Source organism: Dasypus novemcinctus, chromosome 6, assembly GCF_030445035.2.
Source record: "Dasypus novemcinctus isolate mDasNov1 chromosome 6, mDasNov1.1.hap2, whole genome shotgun sequence".
Lineage (NCBI taxonomy): Eukaryota > Metazoa > Chordata > Mammalia > Cingulata > Dasypodidae > Dasypus > Dasypus novemcinctus.
The window spans coordinates 12,509,611-12,529,186 of NC_080678.1; the positions used below are offsets into that span (position 1 = coordinate 12,509,611).

Genomic DNA, 19,576 nt, shown 5'->3' on the forward strand with positions numbered 1-19,576 from the left:
AACTGATTACAGAGTATCTGTTTGGAATGATGGAAAAGTTTTGGTAATAGATGGTAGTGAAAGTAACATAGCATTGTGAATGTAATTAACACCACTGAATTCTATACTTGAAGATGTTAAAATGGGAAAGTTTAGATTGTATATACATTACCAGAACAAAAATAATAAAATCCCATAGAACTGTACGACACAGGGAACAAACTATGAATTATAATTAATAATATAATACTGTTTCATCAATTACAACAAAGATACCACACTAATGCAAAAATGTTAACAATAGGGAAACTATTGGGGTGTCTAAGGGAACTCTACTGTCTGAATGATTTTTCTGTAAAGCCACAACTGCTCTGATAAAAAGAAATTACACAACAAAAGAGGTAAGTTAGTTTAAAACTGTTAGTGTCATATTAAAACTAACAATAAATTTAGATTATATTCAGGCACTTTTATATAAGTAGCAAACTAAACTTTGTTGAACCCCCATACCAGGCCCCAGCTAAAATTATAAATATTTTTATAATAACCCTAGGAGGTGAGTAATGTTTTCTCCACTGAGTTCATATCAGATCCAAGGAACTACAGGGAACAAAGAAATATAAGAAATAGTTCCTGTTCTCAAGCTGTACTGAGCATGAAGCATAACTTCCAATTTAGCAATTAATTCTGATATCTTTTAAAGAAAAAGAAAACCCCAACATTTATTTATAAAAGAGTCATTTTGTCCACACGGCTAATGAGTGACAGCCAAGATTTGGACCTTGTCTGCCTGACTCTTCCACTCTGCAACACTATCTTTCAAACTCCACATTAGTCACATGATGGTGTTAATAAAAAAGTTAAAATTTTCCTTTAAAGAGAAAAAAAAGGTGGATAAGAAGACAAAAAACAAAAACACACTATCAGCTGACTAAAGTTACTGATGTAAGTGGACATGGCACATTTCATCCAGATAGTCAATATTCTACATTCAACGATGTTAATTGTTCTGTCTGTAGGACTGGGGCACAGGGCGTGTCTCATATTACCTCTGCATCCCTGCAAAGATCTAAACAGTGCCTACATGTTGGCTGTTTTCATGAAATACTCCTTGATTAACAGAATCTTGCAAATGGCTATTCAGCTGATTCCAATCCTCTTATTCCATTTGTATTTTCTGAGAAGTAAGGAGGCTTATACATTGATTTTGGATATAAAATAATAACTATCAATTTATTGATTTGATATTTGCCAAAAAGATTCTCCCATCATTCTGTTCCATGAAAAGATGAGATGCTAAATTCATTTACATTGGTGACATCGTACCTTTTAGAGCTAACAAGCTAGTTGTAAGGGGTACTGAGAAACCAGTTACTGATGTTGAAAAGCTTATTTTTAATAGCTATGTTTAGGCTGTGATGAAAAATTATTGGTATCTTTCCCTAAAACTTTATCTCCCCCAAATGTTGTTAGACAGAAAGCAGAAACCTTCCTCCTCACTTACTTTGTTTGGCCTTAGACTAAAAAGGTCTCTGCAAGCTCCTGAGCACAGTATGGATTCTGAAAGACCAAGAATTCAGCACATGCCATGCAGCACCCATGAGGCGGTCATATCAGAAACATTCCCCTGTATCTTAGCCTAACATTTTAAAGGTGCCCTTGCAGGTAGTATCCTTTTTGGAGTAAAGATAAAATTTTGCATCTTTCCTGGGGGAAAAAATCCAAGCGAAAATTAACTATGAAAATTTTCATTTGTTTAAATACTACATATTATCTTTGTTTCTGTGGTGGAAATTTAGATTTTTGAAAAACATATCTAGAGAGTTCATATTATGTACAAGGTACCATAGGAACTACAATGAAATATAAGATATAATTCCTGCCCTCAATGTATATTGTAGAAAATGAAAGATAATTTCCAAGTAAATTGAAGGAACAAATTCATATCTTGGATTACAAAGGAAAAAATAAACATTTGTTTTCACATGAAGTCCTATAAAATCAAAACTACAGATCAACTTTCAACTTTTCTGAGAATCTTCGCTCCAGGAAAGGTAGTCATTTCCAGATAACAAGCTCTTATTGGTTTACTGCATCTCAAAACAGCAAATTCCATTTTAAAATCCCAAAAATAAATTTGGAAATGTGTCACAGTAGGGTTCTTTTGTTCCTTTTAATTTATTTTCAATTTTAAAATGGCCATAAAAAAAATATGAAAGCATATCAAAGTTTCCCTTCACCAGCAGTGCCCCCTCCTTTTCCAACTCTCTTTTCCATAGTAACCCCTTTTAAGTTGCTTGGATTCCTTTTAGATTTTTTTCTGTGCATTTAAACACCCACTTGGATTTTTGTTTTTACATGACATGGGTTCAACTTATAATACCCTTCCCATCTCCCCCCCCCCCCCCCCCCCCGCTTTCTTTTAACAATTTACAGATCTTTCCATGCTACTACATGAAAACCTCCAATTCTTTTTAATGGCTACTTCATATCCACAGCATGAACATACCAACATACCATCATAATTTATTTAACCATTTCCTCCCTGTTGGTAAACCATTAGAGTGTTTTCAAATGTTTCACTACTAGGGGAAAACGCAGTCAACATCCATGTATACTGTACTAAGAAGCAACGTAGGCTGGAATTGGACTGTGGGTTTGTACCCTGCCTCCAGCATTACTTGCTGGGCACCTTGAGGAAGTTACTTAGCCTAATTGCCTCAATTGTAACATGGGAATAATAACAGTAATTTGCCTCATAGGGCTGTAGCAAGGATTCAATGTGTCAATACATGGAAAGCATGTATTGACATGGCCTGGCACAGACTTAAAGTATTTGATCATGCCAGCTTCTCATACCTTTGAGCCCAGGTGCAATTATTTACTTGGAATAGATTTCTAAGGGTGGAACAGCATATTAAAAATTCTGTTATTGTAAAATTGTCCTCCCAAAGGTCTGTATCAGTTTACATTCCCACCATCTACTGCTTCCCCATTTTGCCCAGTTCTGCCAGCACTGGATATATCACCAATCCATTTACTCTCTTGCCCATCTGATAGGCAAAAAATATCAGCTCTTTCCAATTTATATTTCCTGATTGAGGCTGAATAACTTTTTATATATTTCTTAGCCATCTGTACATTGCTTTTTTCTTTCATGAATTTCCTATTCATACTATTTATTTTTCTCACTTTTTAATTTTTAACCTATTTCTAAAAAATATTTCCAGGTAGTTTTAATATGCAGCGAATGTTCTAGACAACTAGGTGCCAATAAGAATTTTCATGAAACAAATTTTAGTTTTAGAAAGTATAATGAACATTCAGGTTTATTAAAATATGAAAATAAATGGAAGGAGGATGTCAAGGTGATGGGTGGGAGAGGAAGGATGATGAAGAAATTCCAGAATGTATGCTCTTGGGGAAATCTCTAGAAATGAAAGTTGGACCATGTGACCCTCTGGCTGCTCATAGCTCTCATACCCTCTCCGGGTGGGGCAGACAGCTTGGTCATACTCTGCCATGCTGAGTATCTCTTGAGCAAAGCCATTTATCCTTTCTTCCAGCCTATCCCTCAATACTACCCATTCTCCCCTTTATCCTTTCCTTTCTTTCTTGACATAGAATATACCTGTCAGTATGCTGGAAAGGTACTATATATAGAAAGGTTGCTGATCTGATCTGACTGCATTTCGACTCCTTTAATTTACCTTCTCAGAAAGCTTGGGGATAAAATCCCACAATGTCATCATTTTAATTTTTATCCACAGGTAATCTTCTAAACCTTTTTAAAGTAATAAGTGTTTTTAAATATAGATTTATTTTTCCTGTTTGACAAGTTGAAGCCTTTTATTCGTACTTTTTTCTTCAAGTGGTTTAACAATTAACCTATTTTTCTGAAATTAATATCCCACAGTAAAAACTAAATCCCATACATGACACAGAAAGTAAATTATAAATGATACTATCATACAATACTACAGCAATAAAACTTTGGTTCTTTTTCCATTTTATCCAGACTTGCTTACCATACATAACCAGAACACATATGTTGACAGAACTAATAAACACATGAACTTTGGGAAATACATTTTATGTTCAATTTCAGTTGAGCGTCTAGGAGTAACATGCTTGACTGTAATCAATGTTTTCTAGAAATATTCATTCCAATTATAAAATTAATGCATGTACATTAAATATTTGTAGGATTATATTTTAAAATTATAGCAAATAGAAAAGTAGAACTACCCAGAATCAATTACTCTTAACTTTCTGGATTATAGTTCTTTTTTTTTTTTCTTCTGATCTTTACATGACTGGAATCATATTAATATCTACTTTTTTCCTAATGATAAATTACAAACATTGTCTCACATCTGCAATTTGCCTTCAAAAGCTATTAAACAGAATCCACAATTAACATCAAATCTCACTGTTCCATTTTACATTCCTTCCTGGTTTTAAATCTGGGTTATAAAATAGAGAACATTTTCTGAACCAGACCAAGCAACAAATAGAACTTACCTTTCTCCGATCTTTAAGAATCCTGTCCAAACTCTCTTCATTAACTTTGCTTGAGTAGTCATAAAAACTTTGAGAAAAAATATTTTCAATCAAATTAAAATCACATGGTGACATGGATGTGCTTAACAACAAAATGTCTAAGGGGCATCTAACTCTAAAAGTTGATAATAAAGATGTAATTGCCTGTTAATATTTATATAAAGAAAAACCTATCTAAACACTTTACTAATATGAGATATCTTTTGCATTAAAGAATACTCAAGAGAATGCTACACTCAAAGGCTAGTACTTCCACATGTGGGAGGTGTTGATAGGAAGTAATTACAAAATGTGTGGTTTCAAATGACTATGATATCCTTTCTTTGCTTCTATGTATCAATTACTTATGAAATAAAAAAATAATAGAAATAATAGAAAAGAAGGAAAATGAACGTTTATTATATGCTTAGTATGTGCAAGCTACTCCATTGCATGCTTTGTCATATTGTTTCATTTCATTCTTACCTCAGCATTAGGAGGTAAACTATTAGGTAAACCCAACAAGTCAATACATTTTATTCCCATTTTTGTCGATAAAGTTACTTAGTTAAGGGACTTGCCGCACATCATAGAACTTATAGACAGAAGAGCAGGGATTTGAATCCAGGTCTGGCTAGCTTCAAATCTAAAGTGTTCACCTTTAACACAGACCAATCTGACTAGGAGCCTGAGGTGAGCAGGCCAGGCAGGATGAAATGTGAGCCATCTCTACCACTGGCCATGGTTTCAGGAAGGTCATTCCTACTCCCCTCCTCCCTCCCACCATAAGCCCAGACCTCACCAAGCAGGAGAGATTGCCAAGTATAGTAGAAAGAGCACTGAATTGGGAATCAGGAGTTATCAGCTTCGGGCCCAGTTCTGCTTCTCACTTGGGCAAATCACTTAACCTCTCTGGACTTCATTTCCATTTTTGCAATTCAAGGAGTTGGAGTGGACAGATGATTTCTAAGGTTTCTTTCAGCTCTAAGAATTATGATTTAAACTTAATTAAATCCTTGTTTTAGTACTACTTTGCTAATACTGATTTAAGGAATTCCTCAGCAGAAGGGCAAAGCCTGGGCATGCCCAGTGAAGCTTTGGACAGTGACGGCCAAATTGGACACTGCCACCAAGCGGAGGCAGTATGTGGATCAGGGCTTCAATCCTTTCATTTGCTCTGAGATTCTTTTCAAATGAATTGCTGGCTGTTTGTTGCCCTACCCCGTTCCTCTCTCATGTATGTCTAAATCTAAAGATGAGGTTCTCAGTTACCTAGAAGCTTCATTTACAGGCAGCCATCTTGCAATGGCAATCCTTGGAAATAATCAATCGGTAGATGTGATTGTGTTTGTCTGTTTTTTTTGAGTGACTGTGATACAAGTCACCAAGGGTTCTTGGGTTTAGGGGTGGGGTGGGGGAGTGTTTGGGCCAGCTGAGAGGGGGAGAGTGATCAGGGTGAAAGCTGCAGGGAACACACAGCAGAAACAGCCAGGAAGAATGAGTTGGCAGATCCTAAGGAAGAAGGTGTGGATCAAGATGCCTAACTGTACTAGTGTGGGGAGTACTGGAAGAAAAGTATCGGTCTGGCTTCTGGGAAGGTGGCAGAACTTGGGCCTCAGGGAATTTTAAGAAACAGAGTTTAAATCCTCACACCAGTCATCTGGTGGAAGGGTTTGAGGCTGAGAAAGAGGGCAGAGCCTGGGTGGTAGTTTGGGGAGAAGTATGGCGAGTAGGAGATACTGGCCTTTTTCTCCCCACTCTTTTCTCTCCAGATCTCTGTCATTTGCTTTTTCCCTTCTGAATGTTTCTTCTCTCGTTTCTTTCTCTTTCTGTCCCTTAGTTGCTCATTAAATATAACTGGTGTATATTAACTTAAATAAACACAAATAAATAAAATTTCCTTAAATTTTAAAGTTGAACAATTTTTATTCTTCTTAAAAAATACCCACTATAGGAGAGGAGTGGGGTAAGGGGGGTGTGGGGTATATGGGGACCTCATATTTTTTTAATGTAACATTAAAAAAATAAAGAACAAAAATACCCACTATAACTGCTAAGGGGTGGTATGAGGGTTTCTTTTTGGAGTAATACAAATGCTCTAATATTGATTGTGGTGATGAATGTACATTTTTTTCCTGTTTGACAAGTTGAAAACTTTTACTGGTACTTTAAATATGATTGATTATACCAAAACCCATTGAATGTATACTTTGGATGGATCGTATAGTATATGAAAATATCTCAATACAATTGTTTAAAAAGGAGGAAAAAAAAACACCCATTAAATTACTTTATCTATATGTAATCCTGATTAACTTCCATCTCTATGGCTGGAGAGCCCTTGATAAGGAGGCTGGAGAAATTCCAGCCTAGCCACAGAACTCTTCCATTCTAATCACTGAGGCCAAGTTTTATGCTGCCCCAACTCCCATTTTTCTAAACTAACATAGTGCCATGCACATAGCTGGCCTTCAGTAAATAAGTGAATTTAGATGCCCTCAGTTATATTCATGACTTCAAGAACCATAAGCAGTTATAGGCCTAAAGTCACCCATTTTTAACCAATCTTTTAAGAAGGACTAAGAGCTACAAGGAGGATGTGGCTTACCTAAAAAGTTTTGAACAAGGCTGATGGTTATGGATTTCTGTAATTAGAAAAAGGAAAGACATCTCAATTAATCATATAAGAAAGACACAGGCAACTATAAAATAGGACAGAATTCTTTCGTACCAAAATTTCAGACAACAAAAAGACAATTTTCCTCCCCTAAACAGGTATTGTGTGCATTCTAATGAAGGGAGTGCTACACTGTCTTCTTAATATTTAAACTAGGGACACATTCTCAGAACAAAATAAACTGGAGAGAGAAAGTTCAATTTCCATTTGCCCACATATGATGAGCATATACATCTGAAAGTTTTTATTCAGGAACATGCAGGTATTTTGTGCCCTTATTCAATCTTGCTGATTTAAACAAAACATAGTAAGAAAAAACCAACCACTAACTGGAAGCATTTAATCAATTTGGATGAAAGCAAGCTCTGAGTACAACATGGGGAGAGAACAACATTAATGGCCTACCATCAATAACCAACTAACAACTCATGACAACTGAACCAGGTATTCTGAAGAGGTAGGAGGGGAAAACTGGAAATAGTTAACCCTTTCAAAGATGGCAGTACCAAGGGAAACAGTCATTTACAAGGCAGATCCTAACGGCTTCAAAAAGATGGCTGTGATTAACCAAAGCGAACAATTTCTTCAAGCTCCTCAGGGGGCTTAGGGTCTGGGTTGCTATATAAGACTATGCGAATAATTGACCATTCAATTCTATTTATCACCTTCTCTTGGAGAGTGACTCATCACTTGCTGTTTAAAAAGCCCCAGCCCCAGAGCTCCAGGCTGCAATTTTAACTCAATTAAAATGAAACCACAGCCCTGAAGGAGGGAAGGCCATTAGTTTTTGTACTTGTGTTAATGTTGTCAAAACACATGTACAAAGGCAACACTGTCACAGGAAAGAAGTTCATTTGCCTAGCTATGGCTGTTGACATAATGATGCAAATAAGAACGCCTCCTTTAGAATTATTTCCTTCTTTTATCACCAAAAATGAGATAACCAATCAAACTTTACAGTCTTCTTCAGAAATAGTATAAAGTAATTAGGATATGGAACATTTGTAGCAAAAATATTATGTAGAGACCAGGGACAAGAAACAGAAAAGCTCATCTTCTGCTTTAATGGAAAGAGTATTTTGTTTAAGAAAACCCCTGGAGTAAATTCTCAACTGTGAATACACACTCTGGCCTCCATCTGCCCCAGAAGTCTTTCATGATTTACAACCTGGATTAGAAGCACACTGAAGATGCTGTAGATCTCAGGTGGCATTTTCCAAAGAAAATTAAAGTTTTCTCTAACAATGATATTTTGCAATAACTGATCACTCCATGGAGAAAACAGGGCGATGGTTGCAAACATGACAAAGCGGCAGAGCTTGATGAAATTGGTGCATACATAACTGAGTGGCCAGTCTCTGGAAGAAGGCCGGTGCAGGGCCACTTGCCTGCTGCACGTGGGGTTTCCAGAGTTTCCCATGTCTCCATATCTCATCCACACATTGCACTCCTTTTCATGCACACATGGCCTATCTGCACACCATTCTCTTAAAATCCCTACCATGAGGTATCCTTGTGCTCGCTTGTCTTCCTAGTGGGTGAGATGAACAGTTCTTCCCCTTCTCCTTCTTCCTTAAGTCTTTCCAATAATTGTTACTGCATCATCTCCTTTACTCAGGATGTGTTTCTGTTGCTGCTTCCTCCCTACCCTTCCTAGAACTGAACTAAGAGTGGACAGCTCTACTAAAAGTGAGTTAGCGCAGCTTTTTGAGCTAATACGCACTCAAAATGTGACATTTTAATAATGGCCTCACTATAAAGGGTAAGGTAAAGTTGTCCGTGATTGAATTCAGCATTTTCAAGAAAAAATAAATTTGATCAACTTATTTTATTTAAAACATTTTATCCTGGATGTCAAAATATTTCAGAAAATTTCTTCATACTATCGGATGAAATATATCATACTACTCATGCCATTTAATGCTTAGGTTTTCTAGCCTCTGGTTTATATTTTCAAACATGGATTTATTTAAAAGAAAAATGGTACAGTAATAACAATACATTTAAGATGGTAATACTAGGAAACACTTAATACATGAGATCCATAATCATACCAATCAATGAACTGAAAGCACCTAATAAACACAGCAAAAGATGGTTGTGGGGTACTGTATTAGCTGGGAAGCTCTATTAATTGGCACTTCTCTGTAACTACAATACCATGAAAGTACTTGCAGCAAGAACCAGACTTATGAATCATATAATCAGTACACTGTACTATGTAGAATTTGAACAACTTTTCTTTACCATTGTCTTTCTTTAAAAATAAATAACCAAAGAAAGCTAGAGAATAATCTAGGGACTGAATAATATAGTGAATCCAGAAGTGGATGAGAATTGTGGTTTATAGTACAAATATAAGAATGTCTTTCTATGAACCAAAACAAATGTACTTCACTATTTTAAGGTGGTAAGAATGCAGAGAAGCATGGGAAAAATACAATGTAACCCATGGACTATACTTAACAATAATACTGTAATATTCTTGCACCAATGCCAAAGACATATTATGTTAATAATAGGGGGTATGGAAAAAATACACAAAGTGTACAGGACTTAGTGGTAATAGTCTGATGATATTATCTCATATTCTGTAACAAATGTTCCATAACAATGTAGTATGTTGGTGGAGGGGTGTTGTATGGGAATTCCACACAAGTACGTGATTGTTTTGTAAGTTCACAAATTTTCTAATAAAAATATAATAAAAACAAAACAAATAACGAGTTTATCAGAAATGCTATATCTGTGATCATGCTAGATAAGAACTTTCTTTTAATGCTCTGCTGTCAGTTAACTGCATCTGGCATTTTAGCCTTCATCTACTAAATAAATATGAAAGCCCAGCACAGAGAATAAATAACTGCACAGAGGTTCTATGAAACAAAATTCTCTATTTTAGGATTTTAAAGAGTTAAGTAAAAAAACTCGACAAAAGAATAGCCATACCCTGTATATAAATAAAGTCTTTAATAAGTCAATATTGTGGTGATTGGGGTTTATAGTTTTGATCCTCTAGGAGACAGTTCGGTCTTCTGTTCCTTCTCAGTACTAATCCCACCTCAAGCTTCCCCCTCCTCCTTGACTGCCCCCATATGGCCATGTACCAGAAGGCTATTGGGACAGACTTGAAATTGATGATTTGGCCCCAACAAAACCTAACCTCCCAGCTGTATTTCATACCACTCAACTTCACATATTCTATAGTCTAGTCACACAGAGACAGACCAGACTCCCTGAATGTTTTATGTACTTCTTCCTCCATGCTACCCTGAATGTACCGCCCACTGCCCCCAAATTCACCTCCTTCATGATTTTTCCCACTATCAGTTTTTCTCTCAACTTTGAACACCTATGGGATTTTCTTTGTTCCTTTCTTTCAGGACTCATCTTACACTGACTAGTATTTCTGTATACCTGGTAAACCTGTTTTTATTCCCACACTTTTGGAAGGCAGAGATGTGTCTGTTTCTTAGATGAGTATCTGGATAGTCTTCTCATTCCTAGCACAAGCATCACACATGGAAGTTCTTCAATAAATGCTGAATAAATGAATGAAATCTCTCTTGCCTTTGTCTCTGGTTATTAGGATATGCTGTTTACTGATATGCCTGAGGCGCAGCTGAAAGGACTATAGTCCCTATTTCCCTACTTATCCAAAAGGAAACTGATGCAAGGAGAATAGGCATATCTATAAACCCTCCCTCATCTTCCCCAGCAATCTCCTCCAATTTGACTGTTTGGCTTATACCTCAGAAGGCTATGTATATCTGGCTCCATTACTTGTGAACAAGTAGGAACATATTTGCCAGATTCCTTCAGGAAAGGCCAGCACAACACATCTCTTTATTATAGTAGGAGTGATACTGACAGTGGGGATAGCTTAATTTGCAAACTTGAGGGTTCTGAGAAGATGACCAAGTAGTCACAGAGCAATTCAGTAAAACTCAGCCTAGTTAGTGGGTAAGGGATAGCTTTATACATTACCTAAATGTTCATCTATGCACTATAGGACAGTGTTTAGAAATGACTAGAAAAGATAATTTTACATTAACATATAAAAACATACATCTTATATCATTTATTAGTGAAAATAATTTACATTGTGATTTTAGTTTTTTTTCTAGGTCCTTTTTAATCCTTCAGATTAAAATGAGCTAGGAGCCAAAGAACAAATCAAGAAGTATATATGCAAAAATATTATTTCTAAGGTCAGTGATAATTTACTTACCAATTACTTGCAGAAATTCTGTGTTGCTAATTTGTGAGTCACTGATGCTAAAGGTTTCTTCTTGTTTAACCTCTCCCAGCAAAAAACCTTCCTAAAAGTAACAAAAGAAAATAGTTGCAGACTAAAATTGAAGATAATTCTTACTGAAATCAGAGTAACTGAGGATGTTATGATTTTATAACTTCAACAGTAATCCAAATAAGCTTCCTATGTAAATGTCTATTCTATAAACCAAAAATTATAAACAATTCACTAGATTGTTTAAAAGAATTCCACAAAAAGATAAAAAGATATTTTAATCTTCCCAAGTCTTTCCTGGTTTTTGAAGCAAAAACAAGTAGAATGAATCCATCACCCAACTCCTACAGACCAATGTTAGAACAACTCAGGTAGCAGAAATAATCCAAGACTGTCTTCTTGAAACAGCAAACATCTTATTGTTTTAAAAAACACTGCTAATGATAAAAAGATAAAGAAGTTAACAGAAAGGCATGACTGCCTTTGATTCTCTGACTGGCATAGGAAACTAGGATTTCAGCAAATGAATTAAACTTCATAGTACTCATATGAAGGTTTTTCTTTAATAATTGCAGAGCTTATTTATTTATACTGTTGGAGAAATACACCACCATAATCAGTTCTGGATTACTTGGCCTATAACCTGTTTAAATACTTGCTACTATGTTCAGCACACCACAGCAGGAGAAAATAAGATACCCTGAATGTCAAAATAACTTCCCTGTAGAGATGGTGAACTGATCAGCTGTCCTGGAATGCTCTCTCCCCTGAAACCCATATGGCTTAATTCCTTCACTTCATTCAGGTCTTTGACCAATGGGCACCTTCTCCGAGAGGTGACCTCTGACTACAAAATAAAAATAGCATTTGCCATTCACTCTCTGACCCCTTTATACTCTGCATTTTTTTCTCTTTCATCTTAATACTATATGTCCTATTACATATTTAAATAAATACTTAAATACCTATTCTTCACATGTAAGCACCATGTGGGTAGGAACTCTGTACTTTGTAGCACAGTGCCTGGAACACAGTAGATGCTAAAACATATTGGTTGAATATATTTGCTCAAATAATGCCCTTGTACTATATACCCTAGGATGCTTCTATAAATCAGTTAAAGAAGTTACCTAGTTTAAAAACTCACAATGGGAGTGGAAAGTCTGTAAGTGGAGGGACAGATGCTTTACAACATAGCTTTTGATTTTGGGAGTTGTAGTGCCTTAACAACCCAAGTCATCACATACAGTACATTTCTCAAATTTGAGTAACAAGCAGATCTCCTTTGAAAGAAAAAAATGTTTCAAACCCAAAGGAATGGCTATTGCCTATCAGTTTAAGAAACACTGAGTAATGAATCTTGTTTTATTAAACTCTTTCATATGAGTCGCCACTAAAAACGAGAAGCTTTGTCTTTGTATCAGATAAAAAAAAAAAAGCGAAAAAACAGGGAAGTAGACTTGGCTCAAAGGTTAGAGCATCCGCCTACCACATGGGAGATCCACGGTTCAAATCCAGGGCCTCCTTGACCCATGTGGAGCTGGTCCACGAGCAGTGCTGATGTGCACCAAGAGCTGTGCCACGCAGGGGAGCCCCACACGCAAGGAGTGCGCCCCGTAAGGAGAGCCGCCCAGCGTGAAAGAAAGTTCAGCCTGCCCAGGAGTGGTGCTGCACACACAGCTGACGTAGCAAGATGACTCAACAACAACAACAACAACAACAACAAAAAACAAGACACAGATTCCTGGTGACTGACAAGAATAGAAGTGGACACAGAAGAACACACAGTGAATGGACAGAGAGTAGACAACTTGGGGGGGGGGGCGTAGAATGGGAGAGAAATAAATTTTAAAATAATAATACGTCTTTAAGAAAAAAGTGAAAAAACAATAGGAAATTCCCACACTTGAAAAGTAAAAACCCTTAAGAGCATAGCTACAGATTCCTAGTTTCCTGCAGAATATGGTCACTAGATTCAGCAACTAAAAATACAGGAATCCAGTTAAATTTTAACTTCAGATAAACAATGAATAATTTTATTAAATACTTACACTAAAACAAAAAAATATAAGTACAGTATTTTATCTGGCAAACCTACTGCAGTCCTCAGTTTGGGAAACAGATATAAGCCAACAGTGACATCAAAACATTCTAATGCCAAGTATGAAATGAATGTTTAATCATTTACTGGTCTGGATTATCTGAGCCACTGTTACTCTATAGCAGGAGGAGGTAAACTACCCTGGGCTCTGGCCAAAATAAGCCCAACTGAGAAAGGTTTTCACAAGAATATTTCATGAAAAGTGAAAATTACATGAAATTCTAATTTTAGTGTTTAAGTAAAGTTTTACTGGACACAGTCACTCTCACTTATGTATGGTCTATGGCTGCTTCCTCTCTACAACAGCAGAGTTTAGTTGCCACAGAGACCATACGGCCTGCAAAGGCTAAAATATTTACTACCTGGCCTTTACAGAAAAAGTCTGCTAACTCAGCTCTACAAAATAATGGGTGGGTTTTAACTAATTTTTTGCCTGGACGATTTATAAAATTAAATTCCTGGTTCAACTTTAAAGTACATAAAAACTGCTTTGAAGTATTCCATGACTATAATTGTGGTAAGATAATATAACCAAGCATGGTCATATAAAACACAGTTGCAGACTTTTGGCATTGGTGAAATTTCCCATAAAGTCTAGCACTATGGCTGTGCACAGACCGCACCTTAAAGAAATACCTCTCGAATTAAATTAATAACAGTATAAGTAACATGGTCATCTTGTTGCAGTTTGTAGAAAAACTGTCCATTTGCAACAGGTAGCTACTAATTCTTACAATAATTTTGTTTTTTATACATAAACTGTGAAATTACTGGGCATTTCAAGAACAAAAGAGGGTAAGAAGCATCATTGAAAGCATACTTAGTAATTCCATAGAGACTAGAAGGATCACAAACCACCTGTATCTGTACATGCATTACATTATTAAATAGCTGGCTGCAGTATCAAAGGCAGCAGAGTCTACAGACGGGAAAAACCCATGCTGTTTATACTTCTAGCATTAATCTCTCCCATCAACACTGAGAGATAAAAGGTACAGTAATTTAATGCCACTCAACTTACTAATGGAATCACCTCTGTGTGAAATCAGTTTTTTTCATGGAAGTTAAGATTGCTTAACTTCATCAGCCCAAATTCAGTTCTTTTTTCTGTAATATATCATTTTGCTTTGTAATGACAACCACAACGCGCACGCACACGCACACATATTCATTACTGACATCATTTAAAACAACTTTCCAATTTTATGAGCAAACTAAATACCCACTTTGAGAAAAATGATCTAGTTTCATCAATTTTTTCCATTCAGAGATGAGAGACATTAAAAAACAATTTGTAATGTAAGATATCGAAGCAGACAGGCTCTGCTCCCCGTGGATTCCAAAGCCTATGCATTTCCTATCACTCATACACCGGCCTGTCACTTCTCTATTGCAACTGCGTCTAGTTCCGAGGTCTTAGAACATTTGCCAAGGAACTAAACATGCAACAGCAAGGAAAGGCAAGTAAACCCGTCACCTCAACGCTCCTGCTTACATTTTCCATCGGGGTGAAAAAAACAAACGACTGTGTCTAAATAGTGAATAGTGACAATGTTTCCTCTCATCGCACCCCATGACAACCTATGAGGCGGGCGGGCGGGGCTGGGTGCCTCGCCGCTTGGACCAAGAACTCTAGGCTCCTTCCCCACCCCGGGCGCCCCTCTCAAACCAAGAAGCCTGACTCTCTGGGAGGGGCAAGCACTCGATTTCCCCAAGTGACTCCCGATACTGCGGACCGCCCGGGAGGGGCAGCTTTGCAGCCGTGGCCGGACACCGGCAGGCGGCGAAGGGCGCCGAGGGCAGGGGTCCATGCCCCGGGCCACGGAGCCCCATGCGACAGGGGCTCCCTGGGAGCGGGGGCAGCCGAAACTGCCAGTTCGTCCCGCCGGCCCAGCGGCTCGCCGGGCGAACCGCGAGGGGTCCCGCCTTGGCCACTGGCGCCGGCTCGGGGCGGAGGCTTGAGTCCCCAGACGTTGCGGCAGAAGACCCGGCACCTACGTGGTCCGCGTTGCTGTTGGCGCTGTGGAAACACACAGCGCTGAAGGTGTAGCCCGAAATGGAAGCCGCCATGATGGAAATCTCCAATTCCCCCATCATGCCCCGCGGAGGACAGACAGCCTTCCGGCCGGCCCTGCCCCTAAGCATCCTGGGAAATGAAGTCCTCCGAGGGAAGTGGCCAAGGGCTTGAGCGCCAGGGATTACGTGGTCAAGCGCAACCTGACGCTACGTCCTCCGCAGGTGCGTCGCGCCCAGCAACCTCAGGCACCGCGTCCTCCGTGCGGCCACTGATAGTTCTTTCCCCGAACAGTTCTTACCCTTTGCAGATGAAATTCTTAGTATTCACAGCCAACACTGCCAGCTCAATAATGGCCGGTGGGACCTTCCGTGTGGGAGGTGGGCACCCAACTGCCTGAACTACATTTCAGTGAGAAAAGGCTTGGACAATTGTAGGGCTTTGGGTTTGAACATGGGTGCAACATGACGTGATTTAGATTGTAACACGACCACCCTGGCTGCAGTGATAGCGGTGGCTTGGATGCGGTTAGAAATTAAAAAATGGTAAAAAGTGACTGAATTCTGGGTACAAAAGAACACAAAATTAATAGGAAATCATAGAGGGAAGATAAACTATAACAAAGTTAGGAAAAGAAATCCAAGGAAAGAACAAACATTACCAGTATTTATTCTTCAATTCCATCTTTCCTGGGCAAAGCTGGGCTCTTGGTATTCCACAAAGCTCCTTCTCCCACACTCTTTCCCAGCTGAGCAAAAAGACCTGTCTTCTGCCAGGTACTCAAGCCAAAACCCATGGAATGAGCCTTGACATCTCCCTTTCTCTCACACCCTACATTTGACCAGCTAGAACATCCTTCAAAATACATCTAGAAGCCTATACTTACCACCAACACAGCCACCACTCTCATCCAAGCCACAACCGTCTCTCTGCTGAAATACTGTAATAGTTCCTAATTCAGTGGTTCTTAATTGGGCATAGTTTTGTCCCTCAGGGGACAGTTGTTAATGTCTGGAGTCATTTTTGGTTGTCACAACTGGGGGGAGGATGCCACTGACATCCAATGAGTAGAGGCCAGAGATGCTGCTAAACATCCTACAATGCGCAGGATAGCCCCCGACCACAAAGAATTATCCAGCCTAAAACGTCAATAGTGGGAACAGATGTAGCTCAGGCAGTTGGGCGCCCACCTCCCACATGGGAGGTCCCAGGTTTAGTTTCTGGTGCCTCCTAAAGAAGGTGAACGGGGTGGTGGACTTAGCCCAGTGGTTAGGGTGTCTGTCTACCACATGGGAGGTTTGCGGTTCAAACCCCAGGCCTCCTTGACCCGTGAGGAGCTGGCCCATGCGCAGTGCTGATGCGCGCAAGGAGTGCCGTGCCACGCAGGGGTGTCCCCTGCGTAGGGGAGCCCCTCGCGCAAGGAATGCACCTCGTAAGGAGAGCTGCCCAGCGCAAAAGAAAGTGCAGCCTGCCCAGGAATGGTGCCACACACATGGAGAGCTGACACAACAATATGACGCAACAAAAAGAAACACAGATTCCCGTGCCGCTGACAACAACAGAAGTGGACAAAGAAGATGCAGCAAATAGACACAGAGAACAGACAACCAGGGTCGGGGAGGGGAAGGGGAGAGAAATAAATAAATCTTAAAAAAAAAAAAAAAGAAGGTGAACGGACACAATGAGCTGATGCAAAGAGTAGCTACAACGAGCACAGAGCAGATGTGGCTCAAGCGGTTGGGCACCTGCCTCTCCCACGAGAGGTCCTGGTGCCTCCTAAAGAAGACAGGTGGTAACGAGCAGACAACAAGTAGACACAATAAGCGAGACAACAAGCAATGAGCAGACACAGTGAGTAGACAGACTGAGAGGGCCATCTTGGGGTGGGGGTGGGGAAATGTCAATAGTGATAACATTAAGAAACTCTGTTTTCCTGCTCCTGCCTTTAACTCCTCCCCCACCAAGTCTGTTGTCAATATAGCAGCCAAAATGGTCATGGCAAAAGTTAAATTTAAACCATGATGCTTCTTTGGTTAAACCCCGAATTCACAATGATCTGGCCTCTGTTTCTCATCTGACTCCATTTCCCACTACTGCTCCCCTTTGTTCACTCTGTTCCAGCTACACTAGTCTTCCTGCTTCCTGAATGTCCCCAGCTCATTCCACTCTAGGGTCTTTGCTCTTCTGTCCCTTTTGCTTGGAATGCTCTTCCCCCAGATAGCTGCATGGCTTACTCCTTCACTTCTGTCCTGGTAAAAGATATACCACCCTAGTCCCCCTGCAGGATCGAGTGACTTCTTATGCCAGCTGCTGGAGAGCTTGTCAGTTGACAGCTCTCACCTCTCAGCCCTCTCCTGGAATTATCCTCGGTGGAAGAGAATCTCATCGCTCAGGGCCATTCCCACTTTCCTGGGAAACCAGTATTCAATGACTGGTCAATGTGGATTAGTAAAGCCCAGCCCCTCCAATTTGAAAAATTATAGAGGGTCATCCCCGCTTCAGAGTGCTCGGTTGGGGTGGTTGTGGTGGCACCATCGCTACACTACGCCCTCTGCCCAAGCCTGCTTCTTTCCTTTTGCAAACAGGTGCTGCCCTTGCGCGTGCTCCCTAATAAACCCAGTCTGAGTCATCTTCCTTGGGAACACAACCTGTGACAACCTCCTTTAGCTGCTCGCTCATGTACCACACTCTCAGGGAGTTATTCTGTTGTTATCTTAAGATTGAAATGCTCATCCAACTCTCTCTATGCCCCTTTCTTGCGTTACTTTTCCCTTTGCCATTTTTCACCACCTAACATATGTATTGTCTTCATTTTTCTTGGCTATTCTTTCTTATTCCTGCACCACCATGTTCTGAACCTGATGAAGATAGGGGTTCATGTTGAATATGCTTATTGTTGTACCTCTATCATCTAGAATAATGCCTGGCATGTAGATCCTGCTCAATAAATGCTGAGTGAATGTTGCCCAAAAAAGTGGGTGAGTCCCACGGAAGACTGTTTTATCAGCAGAGTGCTAGAGAGGGACAGAGACAGAAGAAGCTGAGAAAAGAAGTAGGCTAATAAGGAGGCACCTAGGGCTGCCCACCAAAGAAACTATTTGAGATGCAGAAAAAGATGAGAGAGGAAGGTAAGACAGATGGACTGGCACAACTTGGGGGGAGAAGGAGAAAGATGAAGGGGTGAGTAACTGTGGTGAGATTTTGGATTTTGGCAAGAGATGGGTGAGGAGGAAGAACTTTTAGATTCTGGTACTGTGTATTGGGTGATATAATCCCACCTGGCTGCCGCCCTCATGAAAGCCTTCAGCAAAACGTCGACAGTCACAGAGCCCACCGGTGTAGTGGTTAAGGGTGAAGGCTTTATAGTGGAGTGCCTGGGCTCAGATCTCAGCTCCAGCATGTAAGTGCTTCTCTGTGCCTGGGTTTGCTCATCTGTAAAATGAGAATAATAGCATCTACTTTCATGTGGCTACCTTTGGAATTAAATGAGATAATATTTTGGATGTGCCTAACATGGTTCCTGGTGCACAGTTATAAGTCGGTTGATGGTGAGCTGTTGTTCTTATTATCAAGCAGTAGTTTAAAAGATAAAGGAGATATAGGCACTGATGACAAAAGATCTCTAAGACTATGGCTACAATATTGTTAGGTGAATGATGCAAGTTGAAAACAATGCAAATGGTACTTTTGTATACCTATTAAAACAAAACAATGGATTTCTGCATGGGCATACACGTATGCAAATGCTCTGAAAATGGGAAGAAGAAAGCATAGAGTTTCATGTGAGTTACAACCATTTTGTAGCTGAGGAAACAGAATTAAGAGGTTTGAATTAACTTGCCAAGGTATAAGGCTAAATTGTGGTTGAAGCTCAAGTCTGTCTGACTCTGTAGTCTATGATAGACAGGAAAAAGCAAAGGAAAGGAGTGAGTGGTATCAGGCACAGATGGGGAGGAAAAGTGGCTGAGTCTCAGAGGCCTTTCTGAGGAAGGCAGCTTGGCAGGGCACAGCTGG

The 19,576-nt window shown here is 39.4% G+C and overlaps 1 protein-coding gene across 2 annotated transcripts in view; it reads right to left on the minus strand.

Annotated features, from left to right (window-relative positions):
• ABRAXAS2 (abraxas 2, BRISC complex subunit) overlaps positions 1-15,645 on the minus strand; it is a 36,660-nt gene extending 21,015 nt beyond the window's left edge. The window contains exons 1-4 of one of the 2 annotated variants that reach the window (XR_011648978.1): positions 15,547-15,635; positions 11,430-11,520; positions 7,130-7,166; positions 4,504-4,570 (exon numbers count right to left, since the gene is read on the minus strand). Coding sequence is in view for 1 of the 2 variants with exons in the window: in XM_004446658.2 (XP_004446715.1) it covers positions 4,504-4,570; positions 7,130-7,166; positions 11,430-11,520; positions 15,547-15,645 (294 nt within the window). In the remaining variant the exon portion in view is untranslated. Of the gene's footprint in view, positions 1-4,503; positions 4,571-7,129; positions 7,167-11,429; positions 11,521-15,546 lie in introns of both variants that reach the window. The other variant, XM_004446658.2, reaches the window with a different exon arrangement.
• Between the last annotated feature and the right edge of the window lie 3,931 nt (positions 15,646-19,576).